Source organism: Hibiscus syriacus, unplaced genomic scaffold (assembly GCF_006381635.1).
Source record: "Hibiscus syriacus cultivar Baekdansim isolate YM2019G1 unplaced genomic scaffold, ASM638163v2 tig00112215_pilon, whole genome shotgun sequence".
In the NCBI taxonomy this organism is placed as follows: domain Eukaryota; kingdom Viridiplantae; phylum Streptophyta; class Magnoliopsida; order Malvales; family Malvaceae; genus Hibiscus; species Hibiscus syriacus.
This window is the reverse complement of record NW_024063268.1, coordinates 2,543,895-2,565,802: the sequence shown is the minus strand read 5'-3', so window position 1 is coordinate 2,565,802 and position 21,908 is coordinate 2,543,895. Positions and strand designations below refer to the sequence as shown.

The 21,908-nt window shown below is 32.6% G+C and overlaps 1 protein-coding gene across 1 annotated transcript; it reads left to right on the top strand.

The window, feature by feature from the left end:
- The first annotated feature begins 14,495 nt into the window (after positions 1-14,495).
- Positions 14,496-21,430, top strand: LOC120175804 (protein LNK2-like). The gene is made up of 10 exons (XM_039182362.1): positions 14,496-14,740; positions 16,288-16,630; positions 16,725-16,854; positions 17,355-17,643; positions 17,749-17,844; positions 18,424-19,122; positions 19,199-19,353; positions 20,644-21,019; positions 21,118-21,142; positions 21,181-21,430. Exons 1-8 carry the CDS (start codon positions 14,717-14,719, stop codon positions 20,996-20,998), a joined length of 2,091 nt encoding a protein of 696 aa, XP_039038293.1. The 5' UTR covers positions 14,496-14,716; the 3' UTR covers positions 20,999-21,019; positions 21,118-21,142; positions 21,181-21,430.
- Positions 21,431-21,908: the final 478 nt, after the last annotated feature.

Sequence of the window (21,908 nt, the reverse complement as noted above, 5' to 3'; positions counted from 1 at the left end):
AAACGCGCTGAATGCTAAACGATTCAACGCTAAATGATTCTATTAAATGGTACGCGAATTTGCGATAATGGAGATCGCAATGCGAATTATCGCATTGCGATTTTGTTGGTCATTTTCGCAAATCTAAAAAAAATTAGTCAAAATCGTATATTATTTGGGATTTTTGGTCACTGAGATTATTTTCTCTTTCTTAAATGCTTAACTTAAAAACACGTGTTATAAGTTAATTTTAGGTTTTAAATTAATTTTTTTTTAAATAAGTGCTTAATGTTTTTCCATTATATTTTCAAGTGTTTATACAGTGAAAGTTGTTAAAATAATTTGATATGTATGACGTTTATATTTTCAAGTGCTTACTTTATTTGGATTTGAATCTCAACACTTACCTTAAAAATAGAATACCTTCTTACTTAACATAAGTTGTTAGTTTATTAAGAAAGAAAAAACATTTAAAATTAGATAAACTACGTATTTAGTGCATAAATTATCAGTTTCAATTTGTTTTAGTATCTAAAGTTTCACTTTTTTAGAACTCTACCTAATGTTCATGTTTTGTTTTGTTTTAGTATCCCATTATTAAAAATTTAACGAACATGCTGACATGATAATTTTTAATTATTTTTTTAATTTTTAAATCGTTATTTATATTATTATTTAATTTTACCCAAAAATGGGTGAGAAGTTCCATTGGTCGCTACCTCTACAGTCGTCGACCGTCGCATCTGATGATCAATATAGCCCAAACTTTTCAACTTGCACATTTTCGACCACTGAGCACGATTCCAACCCTCGTTTCATCTGGAAACACCTTAACTTCCCTAAGTCGATGATGGAATCTTCGATTTCTTCATCCTCCAATCTCCATGGTCATAATTTGAAAGGCATGAAACTAAACTATGTTGGTCGACTCGTCATTCTCTCGTGGTCTACCGTTTAGATAGGGCGTCCGTCCACTGAAGCTATCATCATTAGGAACCCAAAGGTTTACCTTCTTTTTTTAGGGGTGTTCATTTTTCGGTTTTAACCGAATTAACCGACCAAACCGAATTAGTTTGGTCGGGGAACATTTAAGAAATTTTTTAGAATTCGGTTAACAGTTAATCGGTTCGAAATCGGTTAATTAACCGAATTAACCGAATTTAATTTTAAATTTTAAATATATTATATATAACATATGGACTCATCCCAAACTATTTAAAACTCAATTAACAATATAAGATCCAATAACTTTTAAACCTAAATCAATATCAATTAATTTAAAAAATCTATATAATTTTTTTATTTTATAATTATATATTATTTAAATTAATTGTAAATTATTTTTTGAATTAAAAAATATTCAATTTTATATAAATTAGAAAATTTTAAAAAATTTTGGTTAATTTGAAAATTAATTGAATTAACCGAAATTTATTCAGTTCGGTTAATATATTCAAAAAAAAGTTTGATTCGATTAACGGTTAAAGAAAAAAAAGTTCAGTTAATTCAGTTAATGGTAATTCAGTTCGATCGGCCACCGTTTTAACCGAATGAACACCCCTATTTTTTTTCTTTTCCCTTTGTTTTTCTGATTTTTGTTTTCTTGTGTTCTTCAACTCATAATTGTATTCGTTTTCGAGCTATTGTCAGTTGTCGTGGACACAAAAAGTCGAAAAGTCTTCTTTCTCTCTTCTTTATTCTACTTGCCGACTTTCTCTCTTAACTATTATACTTGCCGATGTTTGGTTATGGTTTTAGGGTATTAAGGTTGTGTTGATTAATTAAATAATATATAAATAATAATTAAAAAAATTTAAAAAAAATTAAAAATTGTTATGGTGGCCCATCTGTTAAATTTTTAATAATCGAATACTAAAATAAAATAAAAATTAAATGTTTAATATGATCTTAAAAAAAGAAAAGTTTAGTACTAAAATATATCAGGTTTGATATTTTGGATATTAAACGCATAATTTACCTTTAAAACTATAATGAAGATTATAAATATTAATGTAAATTAAACATAAATTTAAAATATATTCTGATAATAATTAACATAAAAATTAATTACTTAAAATCATACAAAAATAATGCGTATAATATAATGACCGATAATATACTTTACGCTTTTAATATTAATTATGCCTCTCTAATTATTTTTTATTGAATTAACTGCTTAAATTAGAAAATTTTATCATTTAAATCATTTACCCTTGTTACCCAATACTATCAATTAAAAAATTAATATTTTTTAACATTTATGTTACAAAAAGCATCAAAAGTCTTGTACTTAAAAAAAACATGAACCTCATATTATTTTTTTGAATGTGTACTCCAACTCAAATTTTGGAAAGTGGATAAATTGAGTTGACCGGTGTTGACCGACATCTAGAGCTGTAAAAAAATTTGATTCGATTAATTCGATCCATTATCTATTGATTTGATCTAAATTTTCAGATATTTTCGGATAAATTAAATCGGATATCTTAGGAAAATATTGATTAATTGGATCGAATATATTTAAATATTAATTTATGATTATCCAAAAAGCTGATGTTTGCTTATACCATAACCATAAGGCCTATCTTTGCCTCCTTTGCACCTTCCCTCCACCGTTTTTAATTCTGTTTCACCACCCATGAATGCTGTCGCCAAAATAGTGGGGGAGGGTGCAAAGGAGACATTAAGGCATCAAGTTTCTCATATATTAATATGTTCATTTTTTTAAAAAAATCGTTGAACGGACAATTATTTTCTAAATTAAAGATTTTAATTGTATTTTTTAATTATTTGAAATGATTATAAATAGTATATATTAAGAATTTTTCTTAATCAATGACACCATGCATATATCATATTGTTGAGTTAATCGATTGACTGAATCGGTCAAGAGGGGGGTAAATTGGCAATAAAATTTTTTTGTGGAAGCTTTTGCAGAAAATTGAAAGAAATTGCACAGCGATTTAGAGTGGTTCGACTTTATCAACCAAAGTCTACGTCCACTACCTTAGCTATCCACACTAAGGATTTTCCAACAAATTCACTAATTTGTTCTTTCTTTTGAGGCCAAAGAGATAACCTTACAACTCCCTCAAGAATATACCCCAATTCTTGAGAACACTCTTTTCTCAAAGAGAAATACAAATTTGCAAACTTACAAGAAAAACCTCACAAGGCAAATATGTTTGCACAATTCTAGAACAAAGAAAGAACACTCAAGAATAAATACAATTGAGCACAATAAGTGTTCTTGAAAGCAAAATGAATATTGAATGAAAAATAGGCTTGAAATGCTCAAACTTGAGGTTTGATACTTTCTCTTTGATTCTCTCTTGATTCAAATTGCTTGATGTTTCTTGTTGTTGATCAATGGCTTCTAAGCTTGCTTAAATACACCTTGAATCACTTCTAAACGTTGAGGATGATTAGTGAAGATCATATAGCCGTTTTAGTGTGAAAACAATTAATAAAACAGCTTGGAGCGTGGGGGGAATCGGTACCCCCTATGGGGAATCGGTTCCCTAAGTGTAAAATTCAAATATTTCGACCGTTATACAAAGGGGGAATCGGTACCCCCTGGGGGGGAATCGGTTCCCTCCGAGCATACTGGAATTCTCGGAGCCAAACCATTCAGGGGGAATCGGTACCCCCTTAGGGGGGAATCGGTTCCCTCTGAGCAATCTGGAATTTTTGGCTTTGAAATGGTTCGAAATACTTTGTAAAATTATTTTGAAATTGTTTTAAGATTAAAACTTAATTTTACACTTTGAGTAAGGATTAAATATGATCTTTGAAAGATTTGGAGTAATGTTTTGATATTCGAATAATTCTATCGAATATACTTAGAAAATCATTTGGAAAATCTTAAAATTCATTTAACTTAATTTGTTATATCGAAATATCAAAATGTTTTCAACAATCTCCCCCTTTTGATATAACAAAACATTTTAGTAATTTTAAGATTTTGAAATCAAGTTTTGAAATTACTCCCCCTTACTTTAACACTTCTCCCATTATCATTTAAAAACACTTTAACACTTCTCCCCTTTTGTTAAATCAAAAAGATATTTTAAAGAATTTAAACAAGGTTTTGAAATCAGTTAGTCAATTGATATATATAATATAAGCTGCTAAGATCACAAGCAAGAGAAACGTTAGCCATTAGTTTCATAATCAATATTCATAATTAATGTGAAATGGCAAAATTGGTCATATATCTAATCATGAAGTAAATGATGCAATAATGAATAAATTTAATCACACCAAATAGATAATTTCTAACCATTCATAAATCCAAACAAATTCAAAGTCAATCAATCCACAAATTCAAACATTCCAAAATATTCAAAATGTTAAAACAATAAGTTTGGAGTTCAAAGCAAAACATTGAATCACATATCTGGATCAGGAGGAGGAAAACGAGCTCGCATAGCGGCCATTTCGTTAGTGAGGTCATTAATACGTGCGTTGGTTGCTTCATTATTTGCACGCATTTCCTGAAGAATTTCTAATTGTTGAGCTCCCATTGTGGATAAATGGGACTCTATAGAAGTAAAGCGCGAATCCATAGTAGCGTATCGAAAATCGAATGTCTCCATAAAGGATTAGAAATATGGAGGCATTGGATGCGTTTGTTGTGCTTGCTCTTCGGGCTGCTCCTCGGGTTGCTCAGGCTCATCTTCGGCTTCATCGATGTCTCGCATTAATTGCTCAAGCTCGAGATCTTCGTCAGCTTCGGGTGGAGCTTGTGAAGAATTAGCTCCCAGAGTATTTGCAGAAGATCGAACCCATTCACCGGTTTCCTTATCCTTAATCCATCCCACTCTCGTTAAGGAAAGAAGGTTAATTTGTTTCTTAAGGGGAAAAACGGCATCTAGACCGACTCTAAGCCCAGCTTTGGAAAACAGATTACTCAAAATGCAACCGTAAACAAGAGATGAACAGAGTTTTTTGTTAGGAACAAGATTTACGGTTTCAACAATTTCAACAAAAATAATCTGAGGTAGGTTGATTTTAATATTGTTTTCGAAACAATGTAACCACCAAAGATCTAAGGCTCTAAGAGTAGAATAATGACCTCCGGATGGTCAAAACCACCAAGAAATTATTAGATGAAGAAAATGTTCATGAAGGTCTAGGACACTTGCACTATCCCTTTTTTATAACGAGATCCTAAAACTTGTTTTTCATTTGAAATACCATCATTATCTAATCCGAATGTATTGGCTATGTAAGCCGAGTCAATATATAAGAATTGTCCTAGAAGGTAGGAACGAATTCCTATGGTTTCGGTTTTATTTTGGTTTTTAACACAAACATCATTAGAATAGAAAATACGAACAAGTTGATGGTAAACGATGGGTTCAAGGTCAAAGAGTTTATCAAATTTCCACTCTTGTAAAAGAGGAAGATATTTAAAATTGATAGCTAACATAGCTTGACGAGAAGGAATACGTTCTTCCCGGATTTTGTAAGAGTCGAAATATTGATAATACCAAAAACGATGATTTCTAGGACTAGAATGATTGAAACACGAATTTTGGATAGTCAAATTAGGATCAATGGGATTAGGATTAGAAATTGGAATAGAAGGAGGATTTGGAGGTGGATTTGGTTGACGGTGTGAACGACTAGATGAAGACCTAACACGTTTAGGATTGGACATGGTTTAGGAAATCAGAATAGAATTGATAACCTACAATTTAGAAAACACATGTATGCAATTCAATAAATCCCAAAACTCAATTGAGTCCTCAATATTTCAAGGTTCTCTAAATCAATCCTAATGGGCAAAGTTTTTGAAAAACTTTTGAAAAATATGGTTTTGAGAAACAATATATGTATAGTTTTCATAATAACAACATAATTTAATCAAAACACAATAATTTAAAAAAATATTATTTTGAAAATTTTGAAAATTTTGAAAAAATCTTGTGTTTTTGATGAAATTAGTTGTAATATCTAGTTTCTAATCACTAAATAATCAATGTCTGATCAATAATTCAACCTAGAACTAATTAAAACTAGTTCTATGTTCATAAATTGATAAAAAGAAGTTTTGGAAAAATACCTTGAATGATTTCGGATTTGAGTTAGATTAGATGAAGTTTGCATGTTTTTTATGATTCCAACAGGTTAAGAGGATGATATTTGAAGTGAATTCCGATTAAAAACGTTGATTTGAGGCAAGAATGAAGATTTGAGAGAGTAGAGGGAAGAAAATGGCGTGAAGGAATAAGAGAGGGTTTGAGCAAATTTTGGGTTCTGCCCGTGTTAAAACCAGAACCCTAGGGGGGTATCGATTCCCCTGTGGGGGGAATCGGTTCCCCTTCAAAGGGGGAATCGGTTCCCTCAAGGGGGGATCGATTCCCTCTGCACCAAAATGCTAAAAATCCGATTTTAAACATCCAAAATGCTAAATTAATTTCCTCTAGTGGTATTGGCAACTCATATATTAAAAATTAATCATGTTCAAACAATTCAATTAATCTTTAAACGATATTTGAACATAAAATTAAATTTTCATCAAGAATCATAAACTCCCCCTAACTAATAGCAATGAATGCAATAAAAAAATTACTATTATAAGCATTTTTCATTTATTATTAAAAGTGCTAAAATTATTTTAAATACTCAGTGAAGATAGATTGGTCAAACCTAATTTTCTCCTAAGTGTCCAAAATCGTTCATTGTCTAAAGGTTTTGTAAAGATATCTGCTAATTGGTGCAAAGTATCACCAAATTCTAGAACTACATCTTCCTTAGTGACATGGTCACTAATGAAGTGATGTCTTATTTCAATGTGCTTAGTTCTAGAGTGTTGGATGGGATTTTTAGTGAGACAAATAGCACTAGTATTGTCACACTTGATAGGAATGGTACCTACTTCAATTCCATAATCAAAAAGTTGTTGTTTTATCCATAAAACTTGTGCACAGTAACTACCAGCTGAAATGTATTCGGCTTCAGTGGTATATAATGCAACACAATTTTGTTTCTTTGAAAACCAAGAAATTAGCATATTTCCAAGGAATTGGCAAGTACCGGAGGTGCTTTTCCTATCTAATTTGCATCCTCCATAATCCGCATCAGAAAAAGCATGCAAGCTAAAGCTAGAGTCTCTAGGATACCAAAGTCCTAAACTAGGAGTGTCTTTAAGGTATCTAAAGATTCTCTTAACAGCTAGTAAATGTGATTCCTTAGGACATGATTGAAATCTAGCACATAAGCAAACACTAAACATAATATCCGGCCTACTTGCAATTAGATAAAGTAGAGATCCAATCATTGACCTATATAATTTAACATCTACACATTTACCTCCTTCATCTAAGTCAAGCTTTGTTGAAGAGCTCATTGGAGTGTCATGAGGTTTCCCATTTTCCAGTCCAAACTTCTAGAGCATATCTTTGACGTACTTAGCTTGATTGATGAAGATGTCATATTTTCTTTGCTTGATTTGGAGTCCCAAGAAAAATGAGAGTTCCCCCATCATGCTCATCTCAAACTCACTTTGCATTTACTTAGAAAATTCTTGGCAAAGAACATCATTAGTAGAACCAAATTTTATATCATCAACATAAATTTGAACTACTAATAAATCTTGACCTTTATGCTTCAAAAATAATGTAGTGTCAACCTTCCCTTTTGAAAAACCTTTTTCAATTAAAAAATTTGACAATCTTTCATACCAAGCTCTAGGAGCTTGCTTTAAACCATAAAGAGCTTTTGTCAATTTTAAAACATGATCTGGAAAATTTGAATCTTCAAAACCTGGAGGTTGTTCCACATACACTTCTTCTTTTATAAAACCATTTAAAAATGCACTTTTAACATCCATTTGATATAATTTAAATTCATTGAAACATGCAAATGCTAATAACATTCTAATTGCTTCCATCATAGCTACGGGAGCGTATGTTTCATCATAGTCTATGCCCTCTTCTTGAGTATACCCTTGAGCAACAAGTCTAGCCTTGTTTCTCACTATATTACCACTCTCATCAAGCTTATTTCTAAATACCCATCTAGTACCTATAGTAGATTTATTACTAGGCCTTTCAACTAATATCCATACTTTACTTCTCTCAAATTGATTTAACTCTTCTTGCATAGCCATAATCCAATGTTCATCATTTAATGCTTCTTTAATATTCTTAGGCTCTATGCATGAGATAAATGCAACATAATTACAAATATTTCTAAGAGAAGATTGAGTTGTTACCCCTTTTGATGGATCACCTATAATTTCACCATCCTTGAAATAGTTGTACTCTCTTGGATAAGATACTTCCCTTTCTTCAATGGTTGGATTCTCAAGAAGATCATGAGTTTCCTCATTTTTCGTTTCTTCCTTTGATGATGGTTCTCCAATGTCATGTCTAACGTCATTTGTATTTATAACACCTACATCATCATTCACACAAGAATCCTTCCTCGGAAGGGGATTATCATCGAAAACAACATGTATAGACTCTTGAACAACTAAAGTTCTTTTATTAAATACACGATAGGCTTTAGAATTTAAGCAATAACCCAGAAAAATTCCTTCATCACTTTTAGCATCAAATTTGCCAAGATTTTCTTTACTGTTGTTTAAAACAAAACATTTATATCCAAAAGGATGAAAATAACTAATGTTAGGCTTTTTATTTTTGAAAATTTCATATGGAGTTTTCTTTAAAATTAGCCTAATCATTACTCGATTTACAACATAACAAGCGGTATTTGTGGCTTCCGCCCAAAAATATTTTGGTAAATTATTTTCACAAAGAATGGTTCTAGCCATTTCTTCTAAAGTTCGATTTTTCCTCTCAACAACTCCATTTTGTTGAGGGGTTCTAGGTGCTGAAAAATTATGGCTAATACCGTTAGAGTTACAGAATTCAGTAAATCCAAGATTTTCAAATTCAGTTCCATGATCACTCCTAACACTAGTTATAGAGTAACCTTTTTCATTTTGGATTACTTTTGAAAACGTGATGAATTGTTCTAATTCTTAATCTTTAGTATTTAAAAATAGAACCCAAGTATATCTAGAATAGTCATCTACCAAGACAAATGCATATTGTTTTCCACCCAAGCTAGTAGTTCTAGTTGGCCCAAAAAGATCTAAATGGATCAATTGTAAAACTCTACTAGTTGATACATCATTAATGGATTTAAAAGAAACTCGCTTTTGTTTTCCTTTAGCACAAGCATCACAGATTTTATCATTATCAAATTTAAGCTTAGGCAACCCTCTTACTAGGTCTCCTTGAATTAACCGTTGCAAAACACTCATACTAGCATGTAATAGTCTCCCATGCCATAACCAACTATCATGTTCATCCTTAGCAACTAGGCATAAATTAGTCATATCAAAAGAATCTAAATGCACCATATATATGTTTCCTATTCTATGACCAACAAGCATAATCCGATTAGATGCAATGTCAATGACTTTACAACCATTAATTTCAAATAAGACATTGAATCTTTTATCACATAATTGACTAATACTCAATAGATTATGATTTAATCCATTCACATATAAAACATTTTTAATTTGTATGGAAGATGTATTACCTATTGTACCAATACCTTCAATGTGACCTTTTGAATTGTCTCCAAAAGTCACTTCTCCTCCATTTTTGGCGTTAAGCTCAATGAACCGGCTTTTGTCTCCGGTCATGTGTCTTGAGCATCCACTATCAAGGTACCATGAATTTGAATTTGTTTCCCGTGCCTTGTAGCAATGCTACTTTCCCTACAAACATAGATTAATTTTTGATTTTTGGTACCCAAATTCTTTTGGGTCCATATTCATTAGTTTCCAAAATCCTAGTCCCCTTAGGTATCCATTTGTGTAGGATATTTTTATCTTTAGTAGTAATGAGTTCTTTAGGAACCCACATACTTCTAACGATTTTTCTATTAGAGGTTCTTTAGGGACCTCTATGATTGTTTCTAAAACTTTTTCTAACAAAGTTGGATTTTGAATTTCCACCTTTTTCAAAATGTTTTGTTCCAACTTTATCAAAAGAAGTTTTAAGATCATCAATTTTCTTTTGATGATCATCATTGATCTTTGAAAGTAAATTTTTCAAATCTAAATTTTTCTTTTCAAACTCTTTTAGTTTGATTTGCAAATCTTTGATTTTACTTTCAAGATCGTTGTTGGTTTTGGATATGAGTTTGTTTTCATTTTTCAATTTTGAAACATCATTTTTATATTTTAAAAATAATTTCTCATAATCCGAAGCCAACCCATTATATTCCTCTAATAACTCATCATAGGATAAATCATCAAAATCGGATGAGTTAGAGGTTACCTTAGAATCTTCCCCAAATGCCATCAAGCACAAGTTAGCTACTTCTTGTTCCTCTTCATCGGAACTTTCTTCATCGCTCCATATAGCCACATGAGCCTTGTGCTTATTTTTTGATTGATCATTTTTCTTCAATTGTGGGCAATCATATTTGACATGCCCTGGCTTTTTGCATTCGTAGCAAATGATTGGGTCTTTCTCTTTCGGTTCATTTTTGAGGCCTTTATTTCGTTTGAATTTTCTTCCTCGATAAGGTCTCATCATTTTTCTGAACCGTTTGGCAAACAATGCCATTTCCTCATCATCGTCATCGTTATTCGAATCACTCTCATCTTTTGCGGATTTGAGAGCAACTCCAATGTTTTTCTTCTTCTCCTTCTCCTTTGGTATCTCGTCAATCTTGTCGAGGTCCACCTCATCTTCGAGCATCATTTCATGAGTGAGGAGTGACCCAATTAGATCTTCAAGAGTTAAGGACGTTAAGTCCTTAGACTCGATGATTGCCATCTTCTTTGATTGCCACGATTTTGGGAGGGAGTAGACTAACTTCCTCACAAGCTTTTCATTTGAAATGATCTCTCCATATGATTTGAGACCATTGACAATCGTTGAAAATCTATCCGTCATAGCTTTGATATCTTCATTTGGTTTCATCCTGAAATTTTCATAGCTATGCGTTAGAATACTAATTTTAGATTTCTTTACCTCATCGGTACCTTCATGAGTGACTTGAAGTTTGTCCCATATTTCTTTGGTGGTTGTACACGATGAAACTCTTCCGTATTCATCTGGTACAAGAGCACAAAAATGATATGGATGGCTTTGGAGTTGAGCTGGAACATTCTTGTCTCTCATTCACTCCACAACCTTGGATGAGTGAGAGGTTTGATGTATTCTTCTTCTAAAGCATTCCATGCTCCCATGTCACTTGCTTGAATGAAGTACATCATTCTATTCTTCCAATAGGCATAGTTAGCTCCATTGAAGAAAGGAGGCTTGTTGACGGGCATCGAGTCGAGACCGGAGTCGAAGTTTGAAGCGGAGGCCATTGATGACTTTGATTATCGATATAACTCTTCCCGAATCGACTCAAGAGGCGAGTAAACCTTCAAATGAGTTAGGCTCTGATGCCAATTGTTGAGTTAATCGATTGACTGAATCGGCCAAGAGGGGGTAAATTGGCAATAAAATGTTTGGTGGAAGCTTTTGCAGAAAATTGAAAGAAATTGCACAGCGATTTAGAGTGGTTCGACTTTATCAACCAAAGTCTACGTCCACTACCTTAGCTATCCACACTAAGGATTTTCCAACAAATTCACTAATTTGTTCTTTCTTTTGAGGCCAAAGAGATAACCTTACAACTCCCTCAAGAATATACCCCAATTCTTGAGAACACTCTTTTCTCAAAGAGAAATACAAATTTGCAAACTTACAAGAAAAACCTCACAAGGCAAATATGTTTGCACAATTCTAGAACAAAGAAGGAACACTCAAGAATAAATACAATTGAGCACAATAAGTGTTCTTGAAAGCAAAATGAATATTGAATGAAAAATAGGCTTGAAATGGTCAAACTTGAGGTTTGATGCTTTCTCTTTGATTCTCTCTTGATTCAAATTGCTTGATGTTTCTTGTTGTTGATCAATGGCTTCTAAGCTTGCTTAAATACACCTTGAATCACTTCTAAACGTTGGGGATGATTAGTGAAGATCATATAGCCGTTTTAGTGTGAAAATAATTAATAAAACAACTTGGAGCGTGGGGGAATCGGTACCCCCTATGGGGAATTGGTTCCCTAAGTGTAAAATTCAAATATTTCGACTGTTATACAAAGGGGGAATCGGTACCCCCTGAGGGGGAATCGGTTCCCTCCGAGCATACTGGAATTCTTGGAGCCAAACCATTCAAGGGGGAATCGGTACCCCCTTAGGGGGGAATCGGTTCCCTCTGAGCAATCTGGAATTTTTGGCTTTGAAATGGTTCGAAATACTTTGTAAAATTATTTTGAAATTGTTTTAAGATTAAAACTTAATTTTACACTTTGAGTAAGGATTAAAAATGATCTTTGAAAGATTTGGAGTAATGTTTTGATATTCGAATAATTCTATCGAATATACTTAGAAAATCATTTGGAAAATCTTAAAATTCATTTAACTTAATTTGTTATATCGAAATATCAAAATGTTTTCAACACATATAAACACAGTTGTTTGAACTCGAATCTTTTAGAAAATAAGGATCCATTTGGCTTTAGAAAATATGAATTATTTTCATTTTCATAGTAAATAGAAAACGTTGAAGAAAATATGTTTGGTTGTAAAATTCAAAAATGAAAAAAAATGAAATATAAAAACAAACAAAAAAATCAGTATTTTCATTAAAATTGTTTTGAAAATTCTAAAAATAAAGAAACATTATATCTAGATTTTTAAATTAACTTGGACATATTTAAATTATTCTAATAATATTTTTTTATTTAACTTACACATGTTTAAATATTTCTTTCAATAATTTTTGATTTAATGGTATCCAAAACCCTCAAACTTTTGTAAAAAAGTCAATATGATTCCTAAACTTTTTTTACACTTAATGTAATCCTTAAACTAATTTTTTAATAATTTAATTTTGTAGTATTTTTATATTTAATTTATTGAATATTTTAATGATTTTTATATTTTATACTTTAATTTAATTAACTTTTTAATTTTTTAAAAGTTAATAAGTCCTAAAACTTTCTAAAATAACCAATTAAGTTCATCTATCACATCATCGTCCATCGAGTACTGTCACAACAGTATCACTAACTGTCACATCAATATTGTAGATTGTCATGTAAGTTTGTGAACTGTCATGTAAGCGTCGTGACAGTCAACATCTAATTATGTTGTTCAAAGGGTTAGATTTTTTTTTTTGAGTTTAACAATCACATTTGGTGCAAGAAAAAGTTCAAGGGATACACTAATTATTTTTTCCAAAAGTTTGAGGGTCTTATTTATCACTAAACATATTTTTATGTCAATGACACTTTTGTGTGCTATTACTTATAACAATATTTTTATATATTTTTAAATTTAATTAATATATAATATGCATTAACATATGTTCTTATAATAAACTAAAATATTTTTTATGTTATGTAATTTCTTATCAAATTTATTGTTTTATATTTGTATAACTCATATGTTAAATTTATGCAACGATGTTTAATAATTATAATATAATTTAATTATTTAATAACTATTTTTTATTTTTATTTTAAATAAAAATTAGATACCAAATATACTTTTAGTATTTTAGTTTTGTATTCAAGTTTCATTTATATTAGCCAAATATGTTTTCTAATTTTCAAAAAATTGAAAATGAAAACTATTTTCTAAAAAAATAGAAAATAAAAATAGAAAATATTTTATAGAATCTAACGGACCATAATATTCTTTTTTTGTCACTATGACCATTTAAAGAGTTCAAGATTTTAGTTGGAAGATAACCCTAAATCATTTGACATTGAACGCTCACACCCCTAATAATTTTAGTGTTTGAACTCATATCCTCAAAAAATAACAACAATTTATTTATTACTGAGGTAACTTAGTTCGTGATGATATAAAAGATAATATAGTAGAAGTGAATTATTATTGATGGATAGAAGCCTTTCACTAGCTTAAGGGCTAACACAGTTGCAAAGATGGGAATGATTCAATGAAATGAAATATTGAAAACATTATTAATTTTGCATAATTGAGAAAATAAAAAAAATTATCTAAAAGATTATAAAAGACTTTGGGATTAAACCTCAAGCCCTGGTCTTAGCCAATGAAAGCGAAATTGCAAATTGGCCACTAACCACAAAACCCTACACCTTTCCAGGAATTTCTAGCAGAAAAATAAAGGCAAATTAAATTCTCAAAACTTGGGAATTTGTCTTGCAGAGGGGGTTGTATGTACATGTTTGTTAATATGAAGGACTGAAAATGATATTCTACCCGAGAAGTGTGATCAAAGCCGCCCAATCACAATTCAGCAAAAGATCGGTTCATTCTAGACCACATCTTTAGCTATGCCTCTTTACACGTGGCACCTTCATATGCCACTCAATCAGCACATCAATATCAGTGGGTCCCAGTCCCACCATCCCCAAACTTCCCCCACCCATTTATCCCCTTCCATTGTTTACGGCAAACTCTTTCTATTACTTCGTGATTTTGCACACTCCTCTGTGTTTTCAAATCCAAAAATAATAATAAAAATAACCAAAAAAATTATATTAATTTATTTGTTTGGATATGTGTTCTCTTTCGTTGTTGTTTTAGGTTTTTCGTTTTGCTACTTGCTCGTGGTGGAATTGGCAATGCGTGGAGCAATTTTAGAGCCTGCCTTTGGTTCGGAATTCAGAAGTAGATTTGTGATTAACAGCGCTTTCTTTAGATATGTTTGATTGGAACGAAGAAGAGGTATTTAGATCTAAATTATTTGTTTCTCTTTTTTGCTTTTTTCTTTATTCATTTTTTGTGCTATGTTTTTGCATAAAATATGTTTTGAACCTTTTGACCTTAAAGGAATTAGTATCTCAATCCATCAGACCAGTTGAAATTGCTCTGTTTTCATGTTCCATCTCTGTTTTTTTTCTTTTTCTCATTTGAATATAAAAACTAAATAGAACCTGCTCAGGTTTCTATTTAAGGAAATATTTTGGATTAAGATTGTGTTGAAACAATCAATTATAGTAACTGTAATCATTTCGTACATTTTTTAAAAAATTATGAAAATAGCATTTTGCACTTGGAATTATTTTCATTTTCCATTCACCGTACTGTTGGGGCTTGGTTTTCTGTTGTTTGCAATAATATTATGTAAAAACTATTTATAGGATTGTATTGTTAGAAATATGCTGTTATTTTTTGTTTGGTTGAAATAAATGGAATTTTCAGGAAAGCAGGGTTGTAGGATAAAGCAAATTTAATAAGCTGTTCTAGAGATGAGGAATTCTAGGAATGGTTTTTGTCTAGAAATACGTGAAGGATGTTTTTCTTTTGGGTGAAAATGGAGCTTTGTTCTTTATAAGGTGAACTGAAATTCATAGTAAAGAACTTCTTCAGTACTAGGAACTCGAAATCACGACAAACAAGAATAAATATGGGGCAAACTAGTCCACCTGGTAAGCATATGGTTAATGTGCAATGGAGAGCCTCTTTTTCTTAATGGAGTATACAAGAGCTCCTTGGAGAACACTTCCTACGCTATTTGTTTTACCTTAATGCCTGGTGTGTTAGTTTTTGGAGTAGTACAGGTAGCATATACTTAGGGTGCCCTATATCTTCTCGACCACCCACTTAAAATATGTCTTGTTTCCTCTATCAAATAGTGATTGATTCTTAGGTTTTGAATCAGTTAGCTTGTCCTCTGAGTGGGACAACCGTATGTAGTATTTTGTTTTGTTTTTGCAATTTCATCCTCTTTACGCCTATGGAAAGTAGTGTTATCTAGGTTCTGTTTCTGGGAAGATTGCAGCAGATTGTAATTCAAAGTAAATCATAGACACAACTAGCTCTAATCAATCAACATAGAAGCAATAAACGTTCTTGAGGACATTTAGTTTTGGAATCAAATGTTGAAGGAATATTTAATCAATGCCAAGTGAGGTCAAGACATTTGAGCTGAAAGGAAAGAATATTAAGAGGCTTTGTGAAACAAACGAGGCTACGTTAGAAGTTATTAATCATCTGGGTTTGAGGAAAGTTGATGATATTTGGTCGTAATTTCCATCCAATAAATCTCATATATTTTCTCTGTGGAGAAATTATAATTATTGCAAGTGATTGGTTTTAGAAAGCACCCAAAATGAAAATATAATCAGACAAGCCCGTTCACCCTGCAGCTTTTCCATGGCCCTCAAATTGTCCTTTTAATTTTTTTTTGTTATTTTTGTTGCTGAAGGATATAATTATACCTTATTGGATGTGATATCAGTGGTAATGTGGAGCCTTTTTTGTATTTTCAGCTAACAAATATAATATGGGATGAGGTTGGTGAGACTGATGACCATATAGTACCTTATCAAGAGGGAAGTGGCAACTGTCATAGTAAGATAGAATGGAGTCAAGAAACTGCAACCATAAAGTGTTCGGAGGAAAAGACACCAGGAGACAGAGTTGATCTTCATCGAAAAAAGTTGGAAGGCAGTTCCAGTTACAATGCAAATGGAGGGATTGCCACCTCGGGATTTGCCATGGGCTTGTTGCCAGAGTTATCTTTATCTAATGCAGCAAAAACGTACAAGGATTCCATTGATAGCAAAGTCTCTAACAGTTTGGTTGAAGTAGCTAAATCTAGTTCGAATGATGGTAAGAATATTAGCTATTCAGAGTTTCAGACTAAAGCCAATATCATATTTATCTTTATTGTTTTATAACTTAGTTATATACATTCTCTTTACAGGAGAGATGACTGAACTTAGTAAAGATCCTGAAAATTTTCAAAATCCGAATGAAGGTAAAGAACAAGGTGACTTTGTCGACTACAGCTGGGCTAACATTGGAAGCTTTGATGATCTTGATCGAATCTTCAGGTAAGCAATAATTTAGATCTTTCATTGAAGCTTAGAAAGCACTGTTGTAACATTCTAGTGCAGAAGATAGGCATTTGTGTAGTCAGGTAGTACTTATTATAGTTCTCACATCTTGTTTGGAATAAGTAACCCCAACTTAATTCTTTTGTCAAAATCTCTGTGTATTCAAATAATGACCATTCGTTTTATTGTAAACACTGAATATTCATTTATCTTAGTTATAACTATTCTATGTACCCTTTGAACTTAGAAGCTGAAACTCCTATAGCAGTTTGTTCAGTCTAGTTGGCCATATTTAATATGCACTTGTTATTTGTTTCCCTTGATCGTGTAGCAGTGTGTCAAACTTGTATAAGAAGAAAATTTAAGAGGGTCCAATATCCCCTCCCCTTCAAGTGAAGAAGAACTACAAGCATAATGTTCTATTCCTTGTTTCTCTTTTTTATCATATATGATGGCATCCATCCTACTCAATATTCTCACAAGTGATTATTTTGCAGCAATGATGATCCAATATTTGGCAATGTAAGTCTTGGTAGTGCTGATGGTTTATGGTCATCATCTAAAGAGGTAACAAACAGCCCTGGAAAATCCTCTCTTACAAATTTGGATTATCCTAACCCGGCTCTTAGGAGCACATCTGGACATTTGGAAGTCCAAAGAGGATATGAACGACAAGAGAACCAGTCATTTACCCTTAGTTATGGGAAACTGGATGATTCCACATCTCATGGTCTGCATAATTTGGAATTACGCGGGGATAAAAGCAAATCTGTAATGGAGAAGCAGGTGTTAAATATTAACATGCAGTATAATCAATTCTTAGTTACTAATGCTTTTAACTTAGACAATCAATCTAAAGTAGGCACATAATTTCTATTTTTGCTTCCTCAGACGAATGTAAAAACTGTGGGAAAGATTGGTTCATCGAAGTCTAATCCCTTTGCAGAAAAAGCTGCGGCCCCTAATGAACTGGAACTGGGCCCTAAGGTATTCCTATCTTACCCTGATTCTTAACTATTCAAATTATCTTGTGTTTCTGGTACTTATCTTCAAGATTTAGAATAAAATACTATCTTTCATTGTCCTGTAACAAGGTTTTATGATGTCTCAGTCATTGTGGACTGACTGAATTATAATTGCAAGATTTTGAACCTTTTGGTAGATGCTGATACATCTAGGAGTTTGTAATTGCTAATTGATGCTGATACATCTAGGAGTTTGTAATTGCTAATTGATGCTGAGAGTGTATTACTGTATTCACATGTCCAATATAAAATTTATTATGCTAAAAAGACACCTTCCATTCAGGCAGCAGCTAAGTTTGAAACATTTTAAAGTTGGATAGCTATATATGGTGATATAAGTTTTTCTCTCTTACCTTGTTTGACCATCAATGCGAATTGTGTTTCTCTTGTCTTTCCACTTTCTTTTTCTTCCCTTGGAGTTTAGAGACCGCTGTGAATAATAAATATAAAATTATCGACATAAATTTATCATCTTTATAAAGTTAGGTCTTTGCTTCAGGTGGTGAATATTGTATTTTTCATTTAATATTTCTCTGTGCAGGCATATAGGCAGAAAAGGCTGTTGAAAAATCGAAGAAAAACTGAAGAAATAGGTAAGGCAAAGCAAGCACAAGATTTACATACCTGGACTCCAGCTGGAAATCCATTGGCCCAATATGAGAATAATGTGGCAACCTCGATGCTAAAATCTTCTCCATCTTCAGTTATTAGTCAGCAGAGGCAGCTTCAAGGATCCGACTCACTGCAGTACCAGCATGTCTCCAATATGTTTGTAGCCCCTTCTATGTATGGGAATCTTACGAACCAATATCCTGCGATACCTATGTTACCCAACATCCAGTCTGGGGAATTTAATCAGCAAACCGAGCTTCCTTGTTATGATGTTTCCCCTGGCCAGTCAAATCCTTTAAAAATCTCAGTTTTGAGAATGACACCTCAAGAAAAAATTGAAAAATTGAGACGGCGCCAGCAAATGCAAGCACTGCTTGCCATTCAGAAACAGAAGCAACAATTAACTCATCAAGTTCCTTGTACCAATCAATCTGTCATTCAAAAATCAACTCAAGAAAATCATTTTCAGCATGTTGAGGGAGCTGACGTTGAAGACCTTAACACTCTTCCTTCTTTTGACCGGAACTCACCTCTAGAGCAAGATGATTCTAGTATGGTCTCTGTTGCAATTGATGACTATTCTGTGGAGGATACTGTACTTCATCAGCTACAAGAAATAGTTGCAAAGGTATGCTTGACATGCAGTTGAGATTCTTCCTATCTGGTCATGAGGATTTAGTGACATCTAGAATCAATTTTTGCAGTTGGATGTGAGGACTCGACTTTGCATAAGAGATAGTTTGTTCCGGTTGGCTCAAAGTGCAATGCAGAGGCATTCTGCTAGTGAGACAAGCAGCACTAATAAAATTGTCAGGGATGAAATTGAAGTTGCTAAAGAAGAAAATAAGAACTATAACAGGTTAGAAGACTCTATGCTGGTGCAGATATATATTCATGTCAAAAGTGAAACTGATTTTGTGTTATCCTTCTAAAGGTTAATCTCTGTCATGAACTCTTGGAAGGTTTTATTAAAATTAAATAGCCCTTGATCACCTAAGATTTGCACTACTAATGGCTGAATGCAGACTTACTGAGGCATCAATGTATTGTGAGCCTAGATGAAAAATATAAATAAAAAGTGGTGTTCAAGATAAGATTCTTCTTTTCGTTTCTAGGTTGTTGGACTGAAGAACTTACACTTTTCTTTATTTATGACGTTTTTTTTACTTCCATTTAAATAGTACTAGGTTAACCATGGTTTGTGCCAGTAAACAGGATGAACTCTGACCAAGGCATCAATGTGTTTTTAGTTGTGACTGAAATTCTAGAAGAAAAAGTGCATTCTACTATTTCTTGCTTGTGTAGCTTGCTTTGTTGGTCAAGAAAAATTGATGTTCTTGCTGCTTTCATCTTTTTGAGAATTGGCTGATCCTTTTCTAACTTGTCAAATTTTGGTAACTTTTGAATTTAGCCTGTGCTTGAAATACATAAATGAAGGTTACACTGTTTTACATGGATATGGGTGTCAGGCATGGCAATATGATTGCTTGAGTTTTCTCATGGTAGAAAACTAGAGAAAAAACCCAAAGATATTAAACTCCGTATTCCTTTCAGAAGTAAATTTTGCAATAGTGTTGTCACTATTGGACTTTGACGACCGACAATATGCCCTGCGAGCCTTTTTCAGAAGGAACATGTTTACTGAATCCTACCATGAAACTCTGCCGAGCAGAACCGTTTAATTTGCATTATCCTATTCCATTATAGCATCTTGGAAGGGAATTATTCTTAATACTCAGTTACCTTCTTTCCTTGATACCTGCTAAAATGATGGGCTTTTGGTCTCTTTCTTGTACATCAATTTTATCTTAGTTTTATGACATTTACATGTGGGGTGTGTACTGAAGTATATGCCTAACTGTGTTTATGATATAGCTGCCTCCTTGTGGTGATTTCTTAAGTTTCCATGATCTGTTTACCCTCAAACAAACTCAAAAGCATTAATGATGTTTCATTTGATTTGTTTTCTTGCTTACTATTTGCATTATTTCATTTTGAAGTTGTTCTTATGAATATTCCGGGTCTTTTCCTGAATCAACAGTCATTTGTTAAGTATTCACTTTACTTGCTCTGCATTTTTATGCCTGTTTGAGTTAGATTGCATTAGAATCTTTAAGTCTCATTATTCTCCTTGAACGCAATGGTACAGGATGTCTAATGCTGAAACACAAACAAATCCCATAGACCGTACCATTGCTCATTTACTCTTCCATCGGCCTCTGGAGTTGTCGGGAAAGCATCCTGAGACCCCTGAATCACCTGCTTCTATAAAGTTCCCAAGTGAACGCAAATCAGCGAGTTTAATGAGTTTGCCAATGGGTTGCATATCAGACAACTCACAAATTAAACAAAACCTTTCTCATCAGGTCTCAGATGTTCCTTCTCCATTGGTCCTACAACATGTGGAGCAGTTTAAGAACAGCCCTCGCATAGATACTTCCGAGAATGAATCGAACTACGGGCCTGCGGGTGGTGGAGTTGCTGAGGTTGAAGCCTCGCAATGAAAACCCAAAATTCTTCCAAGGGTAATTCCTTCCTTTATTACTTCCACGTCTATTAAATGTGTGTTTCAATTCATTATACGGATTTATTGGTAACTCCAAGGTATTTCTTTTCTTGTCAGCTGACCTGATGCTATTAAGCTTATCTTGGAGTCTATCTTTATGAGTGACGGGATCTGGAGCCTTGGAACATTGTTATTTCAAGTCTGTTATCACATTGGTGTGGTGCATGTGTCTATGTTAGTTACGTACTTCGAAAAACATTCATCGGTCCGTCTACCCTCGGACAGACAATTTTGTTTGTGTCGTCTAATGTATAACTTGATATGCAATGTCATTCAACTATGTCAAACCTAACCAGTCTTGATGGATCGATATTGGTGTTCAAATACTCTTCTGCTACATAAATTTGAAGAGAAGTTCCATTGTGTTAAATTGTTAGACCTGATATAAAACTGAAAATCCGGATGTGTATCAAATTTTGATGTTGAAATATCAAACATGTAGTTTTGATCTTTAAAATTACGAACTTTTAAATTAGTACTGGTATTATAGATGTGGTGTCTTTCTCCTTTTAGTATGAGATGTCATACAAGTTAAATAATGTGTAATTTAAAGATTATTAACACTAATATAATTTTACATGTTAATTTCAATTTTAGATATTAATCATTTGAATATTTATACATGCGTTTATTAATCGTATTTCTATGATGCGGTTGTTATATTCTGTTGCTACATTTTCTTGAGGTACATTTCCGATGATACATCACTGGCGATGCATTTTTGGCGAGACATCCCTAGTGGTTATATTGCTAGGGGATCTTCTGTTTCACATTACATGCCTCTTATTCGATATTATCATTGTAAATATATATTTTCTACCATATATTATCTGTTAAAGTTTGACTTG